The sequence below is a fragment of the Pollicipes pollicipes genome, unplaced genomic scaffold (genome assembly GCF_011947565.3).
Source record: "Pollicipes pollicipes isolate AB1234 unplaced genomic scaffold, Ppol_2.1 Scaffold_5724;HRSCAF=6776_pilon_pilon_pilon, whole genome shotgun sequence".
Lineage (NCBI taxonomy): Eukaryota > Metazoa > Arthropoda > Thecostraca > Pollicipedomorpha > Pollicipedidae > Pollicipes > Pollicipes pollicipes.
Window position 1 is genome coordinate 30031221 of NW_023596746.1, and position 18364 is coordinate 30049584.

The window sequence follows — 18364 nt, forward strand, 5'->3', positions numbered from 1 at the left end:
GCTCAAACACTGTTATTTCACTTGCCAGCGGTGTGGTAAGGGCAGCATTTGTATTTGGGCGGCTTATATTTGCCTAGACGCTTGGCACAAAGCAAGTATTTTGCTTGAGAGAAGCCTGTCTTATGAACGTCACAGCATTTTGATTTTATTTATTATATCAGCGCAAATATGTGATATTTTGGCTCAAAAGCCTCGAAACTAAACCTGCAGACCAAACCATTGCTTGGCATGAAGCCATCTAACTCCGCTGCTGGCTACTTTTAACGTAACGTCCTTCCATCCTAATGCTCATGTGTAAGGGGCTGGCGTTTTCAGAACTATGATTTTTTGTGAAAAATAGATTGAACGGCCCGGGCAACGTGACGTTTTTCCTGGTAACCCGGCGTGATATTGGCTGAGAGCTAGCAACAAAAACCAGCACACGCGACGGAAAGAGCCACGTCTGTCCATTGGGGGGCAATTGGCTTTAGAGCTTTCTGCATGAGTTGCCCACTATGCCTCCACCTACACTTCCGATCAGATATTACTGTGATGACTTGTTCGTTATGACGGGTGCGAAAGTAGCGCAGCCGTATCGAAGTTATTCATAAAATCTAGTATACTCCGCAACAACCATACAATTCGAACGCATGTACAACCTAGTTTATACGTTAATCAGCGTATTAGTTTCCTGCGGTGAACGAATGCTTATATTTATGCCGTGCAGGAAATCGACCTTCTTGCCATTTGAAGGGCTCCCGTCAGGTGTGGCTAGACCTCCTCTGCGCTTTACGCCTTCAGCGTTGACATTTGCCGTCACAGCTGGCGTATTGTACCCGGCAGGGGCGCACAAAGGATCCGCAGCTCAGAGCATAGCATGCGACGAACACGTCTGAAAAACTGCATGCTTTTGACGCAGACTTCCCAACGAACCAGCGCCCAATACCAACTGCAGAGATGAATCCCCTGATCCTGGCCTGTCAGCCCCCCTTCGCGTTTCTCCTGCCGGGGCCTCTGCACTACAGCAGCAGCCGGCGGCGCACACGGTCGCGAAAGGGGCGACGTCTCACCGGAGGACGACAGTGCGAGCCGTGGTCGGGGATGGGAGGCGCGCGGCGCAAGGCCGCAGACCGCGTTGTCCGTTTCCCGGCTGCAGCGCTGTGTCAGTGAATAATCGCCAGGGGCGTCTCTCGCCGGATGGGGTCGGTGTGGCCGATCAGGAGGCCGGAGTGGCGATCCGCATCGACAGTTGCCGCCGAAGCAGCAGCGGTGAGAGTGAGACGCGCGCCGCCGTGTCAGTTCGGCCACTCACCAACTGCGATGGACTGCTTGCAGACATACTTTTATCTACATGACTACTCAACTTAAACTTTAAATGGATTGCGATGTGATTCTGTTGATGCCGCCAACAGTGCAGGCACAGTGCTTGATGCGCATTGCATTGGCTCAGGTAGAGCACAATTTAATTGAAAGTGCAATGCGAGACGCCGGCCCACGGTCAGAGCCGAGCGCGGTAACCGCTGTTTTTTGGACCCAACAACATTTTATTCAGAGCCCGACCAAGTCTCTGCACGTAACGTAAACAGCGCGCTTATTCCCACCGCGGGGACTGTGGCGCGAATACCTCGCCGGAAAGCCGGGTCAAGAGAGTAACCTGAGTGAAAAGACGCGGAGCATCACAGAGACGGTGTATATTGACATGTCTCTTCCATGTAAGGAAATAAGCGATTCTAAATGAAATATCGGCCCCAGGGCTTAGCCTGCCAAAACGTCTTCTCGTTTGTGGTGTTTAAAAGGAATGGGTGCTGTGTCCGAAGTCATTTTTTAAACCTCAGCCAATGCAGAGCATGACACTGCTATTTCGGAGTGGGATTTCAGCACACTGTATCCAAATGCTGCAATGGGAATGTACAACACGCACGCTTTTGGAGGTGCTTGTGTGCTTCAGCGTTTTGAGATGGGAATGGTTTGCTGAATTGAGCCCTACTTGACGCGTAGCACGAGCGCTTCGAAATGCACTCTGCACGCTGAGCGCCCTGTATGCTACGGTACGGCGGGTTACGTGAAAGTGCAACGTAGGCCAAAAGGCGCTTACTGAAAATAACCCTGCTATCATATTTCATCGTAAGCGCTGAACAAGCAAATAAATACAATCTAAATATCGGAGGAGTCTTAAGTCCCTGCGTGTGTAATTCAAGGGTATTTTTCGGGTCTACTTCTTTAAATTATCTGGCGAAAAATATGCTTGAATGATCATAGATGGATTACGTGTATACGGGGTCCTAGATCCGAGTCTGAAAACATTCTGTAAACATTAGAAAACCATCACACAATATTGCGTTCCCGTCGACTGCTGTGAGTAGGCCTGGTGGGCCTCCGCTAAAACAGCAAATCAATTACGGGAATCATCAATAATTATTAGATCGTTATACCCCAATGAACCCGACTTTTAGTAGCTAAAATACGACCACAGAACCCACTGATATGCGAAACACTGCCACTGACGACCTCGCCTCGTCAGATAAGTCGCACAGTGGTGCCTGGTGTGCACCTGTAGGGGGCACCTGTGGCGCAACGGGCCGCTGCTGTTGTCGGTCCGTCGCCACCGGTCGACGCTCCGCCACCCTCCACCCTTCCATTCTGGACCGCCACCGGACCCTCCGGCGACACCGCCTGTTCTGATGCGCAGTGCAGCACTGGACCCCGTGACGCAGCTGTAAAGCTCATACTCCGGGCTCTCTGCTCCAGGGCGCGACCGAGGCAGTCGACGAGGGAGCGGCCGTAGAGAGCTTCAGAGAACAGAGCTTCAAGGCCTGGACGGGTGTCGAATATGGGACGCGGCTGTCCCGATTGTCTGTCTTTGTCTGCATAGGTCTAGATTGCCTCTACATTGATTATCTATTGCAGACACGTTCATTTTTCCATGATTGGGGTGGCCGAGCCCGCGGCATCACATCCTAACTTCTTCAAATGTGTGTTTCACAACGTATTGAAACACTTAAGTCTGGCGAATGGAAAGCTTCATTGATGAGCTATCAGTCCTTTATTTCAGTAGCGTAGTAGTCACGGTCATCAGTTGATGCCAAAAAGCTATTTCATGTTTGGTAGTACACTTTTTTAAAATAAATTCTCCAACATTTCAGCAACTGTATTAGTGGCCTCAACCAAAATTAGGATTTCCCTAACCAGCATCACGGGGGGGGGGGAGGTGACAAGGTCCTCACCAAGCAACACAGATGGAGACCACCGGTTCCCTGTCTCATTTTTTTCCGTAGACCCAGAGCTTTTACTTTTAATTTCTTTATTTGTTTCTTTTGCGACGCGACTGTGTCCCTGAACTCTCACAGACCTTGCTCAGTAATACACGCAGACGGAATTTAAAACAATACATAGCGTCCTGCTTTCTTACGTCTTGACTCCTTCGTTTTGCACAGAACTCTCCTAAGCATCCCGTAGTACCCTTTGACTATTGCCCTCCCCCGCCACAACTCGCCATTTGACCCTCCCCGGAAGGCCGACCCAAAACCGACGCTCAAGTCCATTATTGATTATTGCTGCCAAACGCGAAATGCGCCAGGACAGGCATTCTGCCAGCGCCTGGGTCGTAAGCCTCGCGTCCTCTCGCTCGACCCAGCCCAGGGATCGACAGTCGTAACCTTGTGTCCTTTCGCTCGACCCAGCCCAGGGATCGACAGTCGTAACCCTCGCGCCCTTTCGCACGACCCAGCCCAGGGATCAACAGTCGTAACCCTCGCGTCCTTTCGTTCGGCACAGCCCAGGGATCGACAGTCGTAACCCTCGCGTCCTTTCGCTCGACCCAGCTCAGGGATCGACAGTCGTAAGCCGCGGGTCCTTTCGCTCGACCCAGCCCAGGGATCGACAGTCGTAACCTTGCGTCCTTTCGCCCGACCCAGCCCGGGGATCGACAGTCGTAACCCTCGCGTCCTTTCGCTCGACCCAGCCCAGGGATCGACAGTCGTAAGCCGCGGGTCCTTTCGCTCGACCCAGCCCAGGACAGTCGCATCGACTGTCGGCCCACAGTCGCTGTATAATTCAGCTGGGGCGGTGCTGCCCCGCCGGCCGTGGACCGGCCCATTACTACGATGGAAGCGGGACACGCGTCCTGACGCCCGGACTTCAGCTATTGTCAATTAGCTGATGGCCGTCCGCGGCGCCGCCACCAGCGCTATCCGTGACTCGATCACCCGTGATGCTAGGCGGCCCGGTGACACGGAGGTGCGTCAGTGGGACACGTAGGTGTAGCCAGCAGAGGACACATACAGAATAAACCGGCCCCCTCGTCAGGAGATGGCCGCGCGACAGGAGAGGGAACGAGGGATGCAGTTTTTCCCTTACAGCTGTATTTTATTACACTGCATGAGTGCCGTGAAAGCCTGTAGGGACTGCTTCACATTTGGAAGAATGAGAGCAAACATAAATCTGACAAAACGAAGTTTACTTGCCACGCTCTGGGGACTTCAAAATGTCAAAAATAGCTCTCAATACTACAACTTTAAAATAGAAAATACAGAAATTGTTCCGTCGTCATTTGATTGCGTCACGGGAAACGTTTGTGACATCAAAGCTATATGAAGAACATGGACAAGCTGTCAAAAATAAAACCTCCGGATATTTATGTATCACCGTCAAGTTATTTGAGGATTATGTACGCGCATACGAGTACAGTTGCGACATGCTAACGTGATTCTGATGCTTTATCTTTGCCAGCCGTTCGTTTTTTCCGTTGCATTCGATGTGCAAAGTTTTCAGTTTAGCACGGAACAGATCGAGGCTAGTGCATTTTTACCGCACTATAAAGCCCTTTTTCGTGTAGGTAAAAATCCAAATGTCATGTTCAAATAGCGTCGGAAGGAGCAAATGGCTAGCAAAATATAAATATCATGTGAATCAGGGTATCAGTCAGTGATGCTGCTCTCTACCTATGTGGCCTATCAGGACACGCAGCATTCTATAACCATGTGGCCACCTAGGAATGCTTTCCTTTTGCTTATGTTTACGTTTGTCTGCGATTCTGTATTTGATTCATTTCGCCTGGTCGGTCCATGTCATGGTTGTCCACTACTTGGTGACAATCGCCATTCATGCTTCACGCCTTTTATGCTTATCGTTATGTTGATTTGGGGAAAGAAAAGCCCAAGTTTTTCTTTTCTTTTTTTGAATATTAATGACACACCATTACAATTCATCATCAATTTTCGGCATACCAAATGCACGAGCAGGATCGACAAAAAATGCTAAGGAACATCAAAGCTATGGCTAGGGTTAGGGTCAGTTACATGCCGCAATCACATCATGTCACATCTGGTCACCATCCAAGGCAATTTTACACAAAATCTTAACCACCAGACTCAGGTCAATATTTCCAACCATTCGCAGTAAATTGGTCATCAAAGAGACATATTTCCGACATCAATGTCACTGATCAAGTCGCCATGAACTGTAATAGGTCATTTGGGTAGTGAGAGTAGAATAATTATACAAATGACTGGCTTTTGACCATCGTTTTCAATTCTCGATTTGATCTTAATTTCTTATCCCACCCATCTCATCTCAATTTGATCTTGGGCTGACCCTGAAGATATGCTTTAGCCAATGCCGTTTCGGGTGCAGGCGAACCCATACGTTTGTTGCTGCCCGGTTTATAGCTATACAACACCCAATACGGCTGCTAGAGAATCCCAAGATCCCCAAACCGCTTTGAGAACTCATTCCGTTTTTTTTACGCGACCGTCGTCACTATCAGCTACGCCAAACACGCTGATACCGACGCCATGTTTGGGAGATTGCCACCCGAGGCCGTGACCTTTCTCCCAGCCTCATCCTTCCTCCTTCCTCCCTGCGCCCTCGCTGAGCCTATGGGTTGCCGTGTCCGGTGTCTCCGGGCATACCCAGCTTGAGGCAAGCATCTCACGTGAGACAATAGCCGCTGGTTCCAAGGACACCGCCTGCAGGCTCGCTGGGAGAACCGTCCCCCCCCCGTCACGCCAAACACTCCTTGATCCCAGGATCAATGTCACCTCCCGGTTAATCTGTTCATATGTTCAAGAGGGAGGGAGAGGTGCCTCCAGCGCGCGCTGTGCCCGACGCTGCCAGATGGCCAGTGCCGTATCGCTCCGTGCCGCGGCCCGCTTGAGGCGTGTGCAAAAACGTTCTTCTCGGCATCCGCATACGCCAGTGATCACAACTTGTCCTGCATTTGAATAAACCAGGTGGGAGAAGGGCTAACGCGTTGATCAGCGCGGCCTTCTCCGGTTCCGCCGGCTCGGGGACGGCCAGACAGCACCCGCTGCCAGGTAGCGCTGTGTGGCACGGCGGCGGCCGGGCCTGGTTGGCCGAGCGCGGCCCGGTGTGACGTCACTCCCGCTGACGCGCCCGGCCGGCCGGCGCTCTATCGGGGAGCGCCGCCGCCGCGGATATAGCGTCCAGGGCCGGCCGGCGTCGGCGCGGCCGTGCGGGCTCCCGCGGCTCCAAGCGGCGGCACGTGAGCGCCGGGTTCCGCCGGCGGGGCCAAGCGCGCGGCAAGCGGCCGCTGGTGTGTGCTGGCGTTCCTCAGTGCCGCAGCGGACGGTGTGGCGCGGTGCGACGCCCGCCAGTGAGAGGCGCCGCGTGCCGGCGGCGATGGCCGGCCGCGGCTGAGCTCGGGTCGCGTGTGGGAGCCAGCCGGCCTCGTCGCGATGGGACTCGGCGAGCGGCTGCGCGCCTCGCTGACCGGCGCGCTGGAGCTGGCGCCGCGGCGGCCGCGCGCGCGCCGCTCCCGCTCTAGCACGCGCGTGCGGCCGCCCAGCGATGTCAGCGACGAGATGCTGTTCTTCTGCGAGGGTCACGAGGAGCTGCACGCGCTGACGCGCGGCGGCAGCGGCGGCAGCGGCGGCTCGGCTAGCGCGGACAGCGTGGCGCACGACTGGCGGCGGGTGGGTACCACGGCCGCCGGCTGCCGCAGGCCGCGGCCTTCCCCATCGCCCTCGCTCCTTCTCCGCACGAGAGAGTGGCGGGGAGGACAACGGTGGCCGGTGCTCAGAAGACCGGCCAAACGGGAATGGGACGAGGCCCGAGGGATTGGGATGAGCTGCAGGAGTTTTGTTCGACAGCCGGTACCGCCGGCGGTGGAGGCCGGCGCTGCAAGTTCGTGACCGGGCGGGGCAGGAAACGGCTTGGCGTCTGGCCGAGGTCAGGCTGCCTCTCCGCCTCCGAGCCTGCCTCATTAGCGGACGGCCATGTGGCGGCGGCGGAAGGGCAGGCACCCCCCGCCGTCACCGTCGCTTGTCGGCTACCGCCGCTCTGTCGCCAGCCAGCCTCGCTGTCAAAACACAGCGGCCAGCGAAACCCACTACGGACGAAGTGCATGCGTGTTGTTGTTCCGTATCGACCGACAATTGACCGCGGACGGCCTGCGGTGTTGGGGGGAGGTATCTGTTGAATCTCACCCGAGACTCCCTCTGGCAGCGGCCTCCTCATGCGGCCGGAACACACTGGCAGAATGATTCTAACTTTAGATGCAGTCTGACCTTGAGAGACTCGTGTCTGCACGTGGGCGCCTGCGTGTTGGATGCAAGGTCACACGAGCCATTCAGACTTACTTGATGATATACACAGAGACGTCGCGCGGAGCAGCATACCAGTCCTCTCAGTTGTGCTACGACGTAATCCAGGGCCTCTAACGGACCGTAAGGTACGTCGCCCATGCACCTTAGTGCTTATCGACCAAGGCTTCGACCTAGCGATAAAGTTCCTTTGCGGTTGTACGCCGCGTACAGAAATAAACGTCTCGAAGATCCAACGCCCCGTCCAGGTGACGATGTATTTACATTGCCGGCGTGAGTGACGCGTTCAAGGCGATGTTTACACCAGCGCTGTTGTGCTTGCAGGACTCGTCGCAGTACGCGTCGCTGAATCAGCATGACTTCTTCGTCTTGGACGTGTACCTCAAGCATGGTCGCAACCTGCCTGCCATGGACAGCAGCGGTAGGTCCCAGCTGCGCTGTCATCAGCGAGAATTAGCTCGGCAGCCTCGCAGTCGCCATGTGTAAACACGGCGTCACCGCCCGGGCCCACGCCGGTGCGCCACGTTGGCCGCCGGCCAGCCGCCATGCACCGCCATCGGCGCCGGATGACGCGTGAGGGGGAGGGGTGGAGGGGGAGGGGCGCCGCGGTCCCAGCGGAGCCGTTGGTCGCCGCAGGCAGGACTTTCATGAAAATGTCAGGACATTGCGCCGCAGCCGGCTAGCTCACACTGTGCAGCGCTGGGCGGCTGGCTCGCTCGAACCGTGCCTCCACGCCAAACAGATGGCCCCCTGGATGTCTCGACGATGGGTGGGGAGGCGACGTGATCAGCAGTTCCGCCGGCCGCGGTGGGGGCTCCGATCAGCGCTGGCGGCGGGTCGCGGTCAGCTCTAAGCTGAACCCGGCGCACAACTGCGACGCGAACGCCGCCGCGCGGCGAGTGCGCCGTCGCTTTATCGGCGTGAACGCAAACCGCAGGGCTCGACGGCCACGGTGAGCGTCCTCCCAGCCTGCCGGCTGTGACCTCGGCGGTGACCTCGGCTGCGTGGCGCCACCGCGGCGCCGCCGGCTGACCCGGCACCGCCCGGTCGGTGCGGCACGGTCACGGTGAGCTTCCACCCAGCCTGCCGGCTGCCGCCGCGGTGGTGACCTCGGCTGCGTGGCGCCGCCGCGGCGCCGCCGGCTGACCCGGCACCGCCCGGTCGGTGCGGCGCGGTCACGTGACGCCCGCTCGGACCGTTTAAAGTTGGCCCTGGCCGCCCGGCGGCGTTATCGATTGGACCTGCGCGGCGTCAGGGGGGAAGGGGGGGGGGGGGCTACGCCCACAATGCGGTCCGTCTATTTGCACGCCGCTCATTGGCTGTGTCGTCTCACTGGTGGGCCTGGAACCCCCACGGACCCATATGTAGCTCTGTGCTGCAGGTGTAGGCGACGCTCCGTCCCACGTTTTTTGTACCATGATACTGGAGAGCAGGCAAAGTATATGAAGCCGAGAAGGCGATGCTAAGAGCTTCAGCATGGACCAAAAGTTCAGCGGTCTGGGATCTTAGAACTATGCACCATGCATTATGAGTGCATTATTGTGCACATTGACCCTGTAGTAGTCATCTTCACGGGCAGTAGTGGAAGTAGTAGTTGTAGAATCACGAGCGGTAGTCGACAATCTCACACCGTCGCAGACAGCAACTCGTTTGTCATGGCAAACTCCGAATCAATTGCGCTATGTTACATTGATTTTACCTGAGCGCAGTTGTTGCTAGTCATGGTATATCTCAAGATGCCTTCGAATGCTCAGGAAGCCCTGGGCTGTTAAGAGAAAACCAGGGGTGCCTGGAGGTCGCAAGACGCCCAGAGATTCTCCAAACCGTTCTGTGAGACGTCAGGATAGCTCGGAATGTCCACGCTTGCCAATATGGTGTTCTCGGGTGCCTGTAGACATGCATGCCGAGTAGAAATTCCCCGGAAACCTAGAGACACCGGCACGCCTCGGCTCCTTGTACCCCGGGGAAATACGCGAGGTGCCTCACTGTAAACCGGGACTCATAGATGTACCCCGTGATGCCTGGATTCAATCCGTGATACCTGGAGATAGCCAGGGATGCCCTATAAGGCCCGGAGATAGCCAGGGGTGCCTTGCAAGGCCTGGAGATAGCCAGGGATGCCATGCAAAGCCTGGAGATAGCCAGGGATGCCTTGCAAGGCCTGGAGATAGCCAGAGATGCCTTGCAAGGCCTGGAGATAGCCAGGGATGCCGTGCAAGGCCTGGATATAGCCAGAGATGCCTTGCAAGGTCTGAAGATAGCCAGAGATGCCTTGCAAGGCCTGGAGATAGCCAGGGATGCCGTGCAAGGCCTGGATATAGCCAGAGATGCCTTGCAAGGTCTGAAGATAGCCAGAGATGCCTTGCAAGGCCTGGAGATAGTCAGAGATGCCTTGCAAAGCCTGGAGATAGCCAGAGATGCCTTGCAAAGCCTGGAGATAGCCAGAGATGCCTTGCAAGGCCTGGAGATAGCCAGGGGCGCCTTGCAAGGCCTGGAGACAGGCGGCTCCTGCCGAGGTAGCGGGGCTTTGTGCTGAATATAATAGACCGACACCACCTGAGCCCCTCTGGCCGAAATGTCAGCTGGAACATTTCGTACCTGCAGACCGGTTGGATCACACAAAGCCCGCGCTGCACATGTTGAAAGGTCAGTTCCAGCTGCCGTCCAGAGAGGGATTGCCCGGTAATGCGCGGTGGGCAGCCAACAGACAATGTTGCACGGCTCGCGAATTTTCTATTCCCAGTCATGTCCGGCTAAAATACAACGGGGAACATCTCCGTTGCACTTTAGTTGTGCTTGTCCATAGTTCGTTACTTCTGGGAGTGAGCAGCAAGCGTTACGTGTAGTACGTGCTAGCAGGGCGCGGCGAACCTCCATGTGCGATTACAGATGTCTCGGTCATTTCGCCCTTGGTTGCGCATGAAGGTGCACGGTGCTCATCGCCCAGTCGCCCAGATTCGCCTCGGTTGTGTGCTGACATGTTTGGCTACCTGAATGAGTGACGTGCCTTGCTCCAGTCCGACTTCCTGACGCCGCTTGCGACCGGTCCACATTCTGCAGCCACCTAATGTGGGCAGCTAGTGGAACGTTAGGGTAAATCGGAAGCTTGCAATCCATTGCAGCGCCGTAATTGTATTGTCGCGATGGGAGAGACCAACCATTTATGAAATGTTTGTTAGCAAATAACCGGTGTTTCATGAGTATGTCTTCGTTCAACTCTGCCGTTTTTCATAGCAGCATTCAGAATAGTCGTGAGCCGGCGCGAATACGACGCGGGCAAAGGAACCAGGGAAGTGTATGAAAATGCATCGAGAAAAATGCAGGAAAGCACACGATACCACTAATATGACAGATTTGCGACACTCCCATGGAGTTCCACGACAATTTTAAGCCTCGGCAATTCGTGAAACTGTGCTTGCTTTAAAATATGCAACTAAAGGCTCCGTCTACCAGCGTGTTTATTTTCGTGGTGCCCTAACGGGCTCGCTTTTCTAACGCAGTGTGTTGAAGCGGATTAAAGTTCTCTAGCACTGTCTGATGCCATCATATTGTCATATTTCAGGCACCAGTGACCCGTATGTCAAGTTCAAGCTGGGAGGTAAGGTGGTGTGCAAGTCCAAGATAGTGTACAAGACGCTGAATCCTCTCTGGGACGAATGGTTCCAAATTCCCGTGGATGATCCTTTCCAGCAGCTCCAGGTTAAGGTGAGATTTACATCACACACCGGAAGCAGCCACTCTTTTATCGCGCTAATGTCATCAGATTAACCTCAGAAAGGCGACCACCTGTTTTATGGTCTAATAAGGTCGTGTGTTTCTTTAAAACGGACGGCGTTGGAGCCTGGCCAAATCTGGTTTTAAGTCGCCCGGCTCGGTGATAACGTGCTGACTGCATCAGACCTGACCTTTGCGTGGCGACCTGTGCCGCTGGCGTCGGCGCCATTTCTTCGCCGCTCCCCACTCCGTGGACGTCGGCGTCGTTCCCTCGCCACTCCGCGTTCCGCGGACGTCGGTTCCGTCCCCTCGGCGCTTCATACTCTGCGGACGTCGGTGGTGCCGTCCCATCGCCGCTCCACACTCGACGGACGTCGGCGTCGTCCCGTCACCACTCCGCACTCCTCGGTCGCCGACGTCATCCCCTCGCCACTCCTCACTTCGCGGACGTTGGCACCGTCCCCTCGCCACTCCGCACTTCGCGAACGCCGGTACCGTCCCCTCGCCACTCCGCACTTCGCGGACGTTGGTACCGTCCCTTCGCCACCCCGCACTTCGCGGACGTCGGTGCCGTCCCCTCGCCACTCCGCACTTCGCGGACGTCGGCACTGTCCCCTTGCCACTCCGCACTTCGCGGACGCCGGCACCGTCCCCTCGCCACTCCACACTTCGCGGACGTCGGCAGCGTCCCCCCCGTAACGCCTCTCCGCCCTCCGTAGCGCGGAGAGGCGCTAGATCTCACGACTTAACGGCTCGCCAGGTGTACGACCACGACTGGGGCATGAACGACGACTTCATGGGCGAGTCAGAGCTGGACATCAGCACCCTGGAACCCAGCAAGTGAGCATGACGGAGCTCTGTGACCCCAGGGGTCACTCCAGGGCCTGTTTGCATTCACTGGTGCGGGTACCACGCTTGAACCCAGTTAGAAATATCGCCATCAGTGCTCGACACGACTCAACAGTTTTTATATAAAGACAGTGATAGGATGAGGTACAGTATTGACGGTGGCTGCCACACATCTTGGGACTCAACGTATCGGCAACAGCTGATGTCATCCGCTTGATTGCAGCTCTCATGTTAAACTCCCACAAGAGGTCACTGGCACCTTTCCGAATTACCTATTTCGGCTGTGGGCTGTCTCTTTTTACAACTTTTCAATACAAATGTGAATTCGGAAAGGCACTACTTTCCTTTTGCTAGCATCAGCATTGCAACTCACACGAACTCATACCACACAGGTTTTGTCCTTCGCATTGCCTCAGAACGACGCAAGTCTTGTTAAAGATCTGACGCGCGAGGTGGCTAGTTTTCTCCCTTGGATCCCCCCCCCCTCCCCGGCCGCTCCGTTACATGCATTCTTCAACACTGTTGTTCAACATTCAGCTTGCCGGCAAAAGCCAGACTCCTTGTCTAGCGGCCTCAGGTCACCCTCGCCTTTCTCGCCATCCGTAAGTAACGCGAACGGACGCTTCCACGCAAAACAACGGATGCATGTAAGGGGAGCATCGTGTGGCGACAGCTAACTTTGACACGACCTTGGTGTGGCCCCCAGGGAACAGGAGTTGACGCTGCCTTTGGTCGATCCGTCCAAGTCGGGCGAACAAGGCAGCATTACGCTCACCGCCAACCTCGTGCCAAAGAGCAAGGAGGAGAGAGACCAGGTGAGAACAATGGCATGACTGTATAACGGGTGTCATACTGACGCCACTCCACCCATCCGACATGGACTGATGTGGACTTGTCGGGTAATTAGAGTTCCAGGGTATGTGGGAAGGTGGTGAATGCATGTATGATGTCATCTTCCCAGGTCAGTGCGCAGCGAAGAGGGAAACTTTTGATGTCCCTTTGTAGGTGGCGGGGCCCAACTGGGGACGAATGCCCCCCGTACTTTTTGGCAGTTAAAACCGCCCGCCCCTAAGGCTTCTAAAACATAACGACGGGTCCCTATGCTATCAAAACAGGATCACAAACCTTAGAAAGGTTTTCCAAATAAAAACAGAGCTCTATAGAAAGAGACCCCCTGACTGAGCTGACCCCACATGACCCGATCTGGTCCCTGCTGGGCGGAACGCTGGTTACGCCGCCGTGTCAGGCTAAGACTGAACGATGCTTTGATGTACCGACTCTGTCGAACGCACTGCTTCCTGATACCATTGTCTTAATAATGCGAGAGTAAATGGCGTATATTTATATTCATGACCTCAACCGACAACATGCTTTATAAACGCAAAATTATGTTAAAATTATATTCCTTAGGCGAACAGCCACCGGTTTCATGCTCGTGACGTCTGCTTCGAATGATACAGCGTCGTATTGACCCTTCCAGTCCCTCTCGAGTGCGTGGTGTTGCCGGCTACTGCACCAGTGCAGAGTGTGACCTTTGACCTGAATCCTGGTGACCTCGTAGCTGACGGGATCCGGCTCGAAGGGCGCGGACCCCAAGAAGCTGAAGAACCAGCAGTGGAGCAGCGTGGTCACCATTGTTCTGGTGGAGGCTAAGGACCTGATGGCCATGGACTCGGAGGGCACTAGCGATCCTTACGTCAAGCTCAGGTTTGCGAACCATTGTCAGCAAAAGACAGATGGTGTGCGTCGAGGGAAAGGATGATCCTAGCGATGTGGCCTTGTTGGCTGTTTCCTACGCAGGCCACTTTCCGTATGATCCCAAAAAATGGGTAAAATTTAGTTTGCCGATATGAAAAACGGTATGCAGTTGCATACTGTGTTCCATTGTTGAGTTCGCAAAATGCATCGCATTTACCGCATCGCTTTCTCTGCAGATCTCCAAAACAGTTTCATTATAGTCTGATAGCAGCAGACCGACGGACCAAATACATTTGAAGGGAATTGGACGATTGGTGGTCTTGTTTACTAATGCCTGTGAGAGCTGTAGAAGTTGGAGGTGCAGGTTACCTGCATATTTAAAAAGATTAGCAAAAATATAAGCAGCCCACAGTTTTAAAACGAAGGGTAGGTATTTATGAAAACGGCTATGCCCTTGGTCATTAGGGCGATGTTGCGTGTCGCACAAGCCTATACCTAGTTCACCGCCTGTAGACATGGTGCCGGCTTGGGGGAGCACCGTTGGCTTCTTGCACTTGCACAGCATCAGCGAAAAAGTCAAAACAGCTGCCCATACAACCGAGACAATCTGAACAAATAATGACGTGCAATAAATATGAGATATGATGAGATACATGAGATACATGATATATGAGATATGATAAATAAATATGAGTGACAATAAATTTGAGACGTTCCCTTACCACCCAGCTCAGTTCGTCCGACGGGCGTCGTGTACCTCTGCGTGCGGACGAGTCCCCCTCCAGCCCACCCCTCCCCCATCCGCTAATGGCGCCCGGCACGTCATGACGAGCCCCCCCCCCCCCCGCCGGCGGCAGGCTGGGCGCGGAGAAGTACAAGAGCAAGGTCGTCGACCGCACCCTGACGCCGCGCTGGCTGGAGCAGTTCGACATGCACCTCTACGACAGCGGCTCGCAGATCCTCGAGATCGAGGTGTTCGACCACGACGCCCGCAGCAAGGACGACTTTATGGGCAAGTGAGTGGCGAGTGCGTGACCTGACGCCCCAGGGGCTAAGCGCACAAGTACATTTGACGGGGGAAAACGTGTGAGGCTTGGCGTTTTGATCAGGAGTCCGCCATTCCAATGCTTTGGCTTGTCTGCTACGCGTGATGGGATTTATCGCACTCGCTAATGCTGACACGTTATGTTGTTGACCGGTGCACTCATCCTAAATAACTCCAAATAAAATGGGTCACTCACGAGTGCGCCGAGCAAGTTTAAAAGCTGGACGACTATCCTGTACAAGTTTCGGTGAACATGTTTGATAGTGGTCCATGGCAGCCAACTGAAAGTGACATTTCACTTGCTATGTGATGCACGGCAGGCGCTCCCCCAGAAGTTGAAAAGGGCACGCAGCGTGGATAAGGTCATTTGCGGTCCAACATCGCCATAGCGTTTCTATTTGCAACCGGCTTATTTCTTGATCGCCGGTGGAAGCTGGTTTTCAAGCTTGTTGAATTCCTCTGAGGATAACAACCGGTATTTGCGAAACCTTGGGCGATTCCCTCGAAAGATCGGCGCCATTAATAGACTCTTCGTGGCCACCGGATTTTTGTAATACCCAGCGCTATGAATCGGATGCAGTTCGATCCCCATATTTATCTCCTCCACACCGACCAGTTCCTGCAGCGAGACGCGTGGACCCGCGCAGTCGCGCCGTAGCCCGCCCCTCTGACGTCCCCCAGGACGACGGTGGATGTCTCGAAGCTGGAGCGGGAGAAGACGCACCGTCTGTGGACCGAACTGGAGGACGGCGCCGGCTCCGTCTTCATCCTCCTTACCATCTCCGGCATGACCAATGTCGAGACGATCTCGGACCTCCTCACCCACCAGGAGGACGTGGAACAGACGGAGCAGATCAAACAGCAATTCGTGAGTGGGCTGGGTGGGCGAATTGGCGGCGACTGACCTGATTACACATTTGTAACGGTTCTGCTACGGGGCAAATTGGCTAGCAAGACAATGGCACCGTTTCAGTCATGATTAGTGTTGACAGTTCCAAAAAAGTAGTTCGTAAAAAATCAAATTTGATGTAACAGATTGAGTGGCCGTGCATCAGGGTTTCGAGAGGACTTTGTGACCGTTCTTTTGTATGCCACTTGATGACTCGCGATGGGTACCAAATAACAATGTAAAATATGACACTGGGAAACTTACGCAACTCATCATAACTCATTTCATTTCAGGCGCTGAAGAGCTCGTTCAAGCAGGTGAAGGAGGTGGGCCATTTGACGGTGAAGGTGTTCAAGGCGATGGGCCTGGCGTCAGCCGACATCGGCGGCAAGTCCGACCCCTTCTGCGTGCTGGAGCTGGTCAACTCACGTCTTCAGACGCAAACCGAGTACAAAACGCTCGCGCCGCAGTGGAACAAAATATTCTTCTTGTGAGTGCCTCGCCTGAGCTTGCGCGCGTTGGTAAGGGGTCGGTGGGAGATCCCGCGTGCTGAGCATGAGGTGGGGCACCATCTGATGACCGGGCGTGGCCGACGCCTGAGGACCCAACTGGACTGCCTGTTCCATCAATCTTGGAGTGCGGGGTGGCCCCGGCCGATGTCATACGTCCACAGTGCATAGTGCCCCCGCGGTGTCAAACTATGGCGGCATTCAACTTCATTTGCGTATATTTGGAGTAGACATAAAGGCATAGCGCTAAAGACAATCGTCTTGCAACTATGAGACAAAGCATCTTGGATATGCAAATGATCCCGCCATGTTTCCTGAACACGTTCTCTATCTTTCACAAATCAGGGGCTACGCTGATGCCGAAGCATGCTATCGGTCTATTCTATTCTATATATATATATATATATATATATATATATATATATATATATATATATATATATATATTATAAGTCCTATTTTACCTGTTGCAGCAACGTGAAAGATATCCATAGCGTGCTGGAAGTAACAGTCTACGATGAAGACAAGGACCACAAGGTCGAGTTTCTGGGCAAAGTATCCATCCCTCTGTTAAAGGTGCGTACACTCTAACAATATTACTTATGCCAGATCCGCACAATATTGTATGGCAGCTGTGTGTAGCTGGTAACTGATGACTAGTTTCCCTGATCTCCTTTCAAGTGTGGATGTGATTTAACTCTAGGCTGCTACATGTTATGTTTTAGCAGTTTATGGACAATGATAGGTAAGACAACAGAGTCCTGATTAACTTTTTCGTGGGTGGTATTGTGGACACACGGCAGTAACAACTATGCAGCATATTCGCTGATCATATACGCTTAATGGAGCGACACAACGCATCTTGCGAAAATGTCGTGAACTGAGGTCTGTTCACAATACAGCAAGCCGTTTTTATCCTATGGCGCTCAGAACTTTGTTCGGAGGTTAAAGATGTGCTTTCAACAACATAAGACCATTCATATTATGAATGACACAGGCCGATCAAGCGAATCAAGTACAGCCACCACTGTAGACGGGAAATTGACCTTAAAATCAATCTTGCCCATGATCATGTTGGGAACGATACGAATAAAAGCATGAGCATTTATGTATCCGCTTTGTGTAACTGACTGCGATCCGTAGATCCGTCCCGGAGAGAGACGATGGTACGCCTTGAAAGACAAGAAACTGCTGGGCAGAGCTAAGGGAAACAACCCTCAAGTTATGCTCGAAATGGACTTAGTCTGGAACCCGGTGAGTGTCTCCTTCGGGCCGCGGAACGAAGTGCGCACTGAAAAAGTTCGGAAGGCAATTGTTTGTTGAATGTAGTCCGCGGGCCTCGAGTGTGTCGGGATTAAGTACGCGAAGTACAAAGTTCGCTGCTTCCGAAGTTCATGGCGTAAAAAGTCCACATAGGATAAGTCATCTGCAAGGACAGAACCACGTTCGCAAACGTGTGTAGCAGATGTGTAATGTGAGTTCAAACATAGGTCCTCATCGTTTGCGCCGAGCCTCAAAGGCATTGTCACTGCAAGCCCTGAGGCCGCCGCACCCCTTCGACCGGGCGCTTGAGGGATGGGTGAAAGTGGGGGAAGGGGGGTGGAGGGTAGACGAGGACAGTGATAACTGCATGGGTTGGGTCAAATGTCATCACTAGCCTGGCTCTTCGTAATATTAACATCAAATTGAGCGTCCTACGGCGATCAAAACATTCGCAGAAACTTAAACGTCCTCCGGCGTCCAGCAAATGAACCAGACTCAATGGGAGTGGTGCAAAATGACACCAGGCTGGAAGGATTAATAGCTTAAAAAACATGACAAGGATGGGCCACTCACCATGTTTCTCATGCCCCTCCTCCATCTCGTTTATTCCCAACCAGACACTGCCGCTACCAACGCCCCCGCCCGCCGCCGCCTGAGCGCACCTCTGACGCCAGCCGACGGCCGCCGGGAGTCAGCTCGCTTGTGAAATACGGCGGGTGGACGCCCGGGACGTCCGGTTTACGATCGCTTATTTAAAGCAACCCAGAGCCCGGAGAAAAAGAGCCCAGGCACTCGCTGTAAGAAAGTTGTAACCGCGAGCGCGTCTCCTAATCTTACAAACACCGCAGTGTGTCCC

At 54.1% G+C, this 18364-nt stretch overlaps 1 protein-coding gene across 6 annotated transcripts in view; it reads left to right on the forward strand.

Annotated features, from left to right (window-relative positions):
- The window catches only part of Mctp (multiple C2 domain and transmembrane region protein), a 75216-nt gene that overhangs the window by 44079 nt on the left and 12773 nt on the right, over nt 1–18364 (forward strand). For 4 of the 6 annotated variants that reach the window (XM_037225979.1, XM_037225977.1, XM_037225978.1 and 1 more), the window contains 10 exons: nt 7866–7962; nt 11104–11246; nt 12016–12095; nt 12811–12919; nt 13666–13811; nt 14660–14818; nt 15529–15715; nt 16030–16226; nt 16719–16821; nt 17389–17499. In XM_037225979.1, coding sequence (XP_037081874.1) covers nt 7866–7962; nt 11104–11246; nt 12016–12095; nt 12811–12919; nt 13666–13811; nt 14660–14818; nt 15529–15715; nt 16030–16226; nt 16719–16821; nt 17389–17499 — 1332 coding nt within the window. Of the gene's footprint in view, nt 1–1099; nt 1249–6772; nt 6912–7865; nt 7963–11103; nt 11247–12015; nt 12096–12810; nt 12920–13665; nt 13812–14659; nt 14819–15528; nt 15716–16029; nt 16227–16718; nt 16822–17388; nt 17500–18364 lie in introns of those variants that run through there. The other 2 variants (XM_037225983.1, XM_037225982.1) reach the window with 2 other exon arrangements.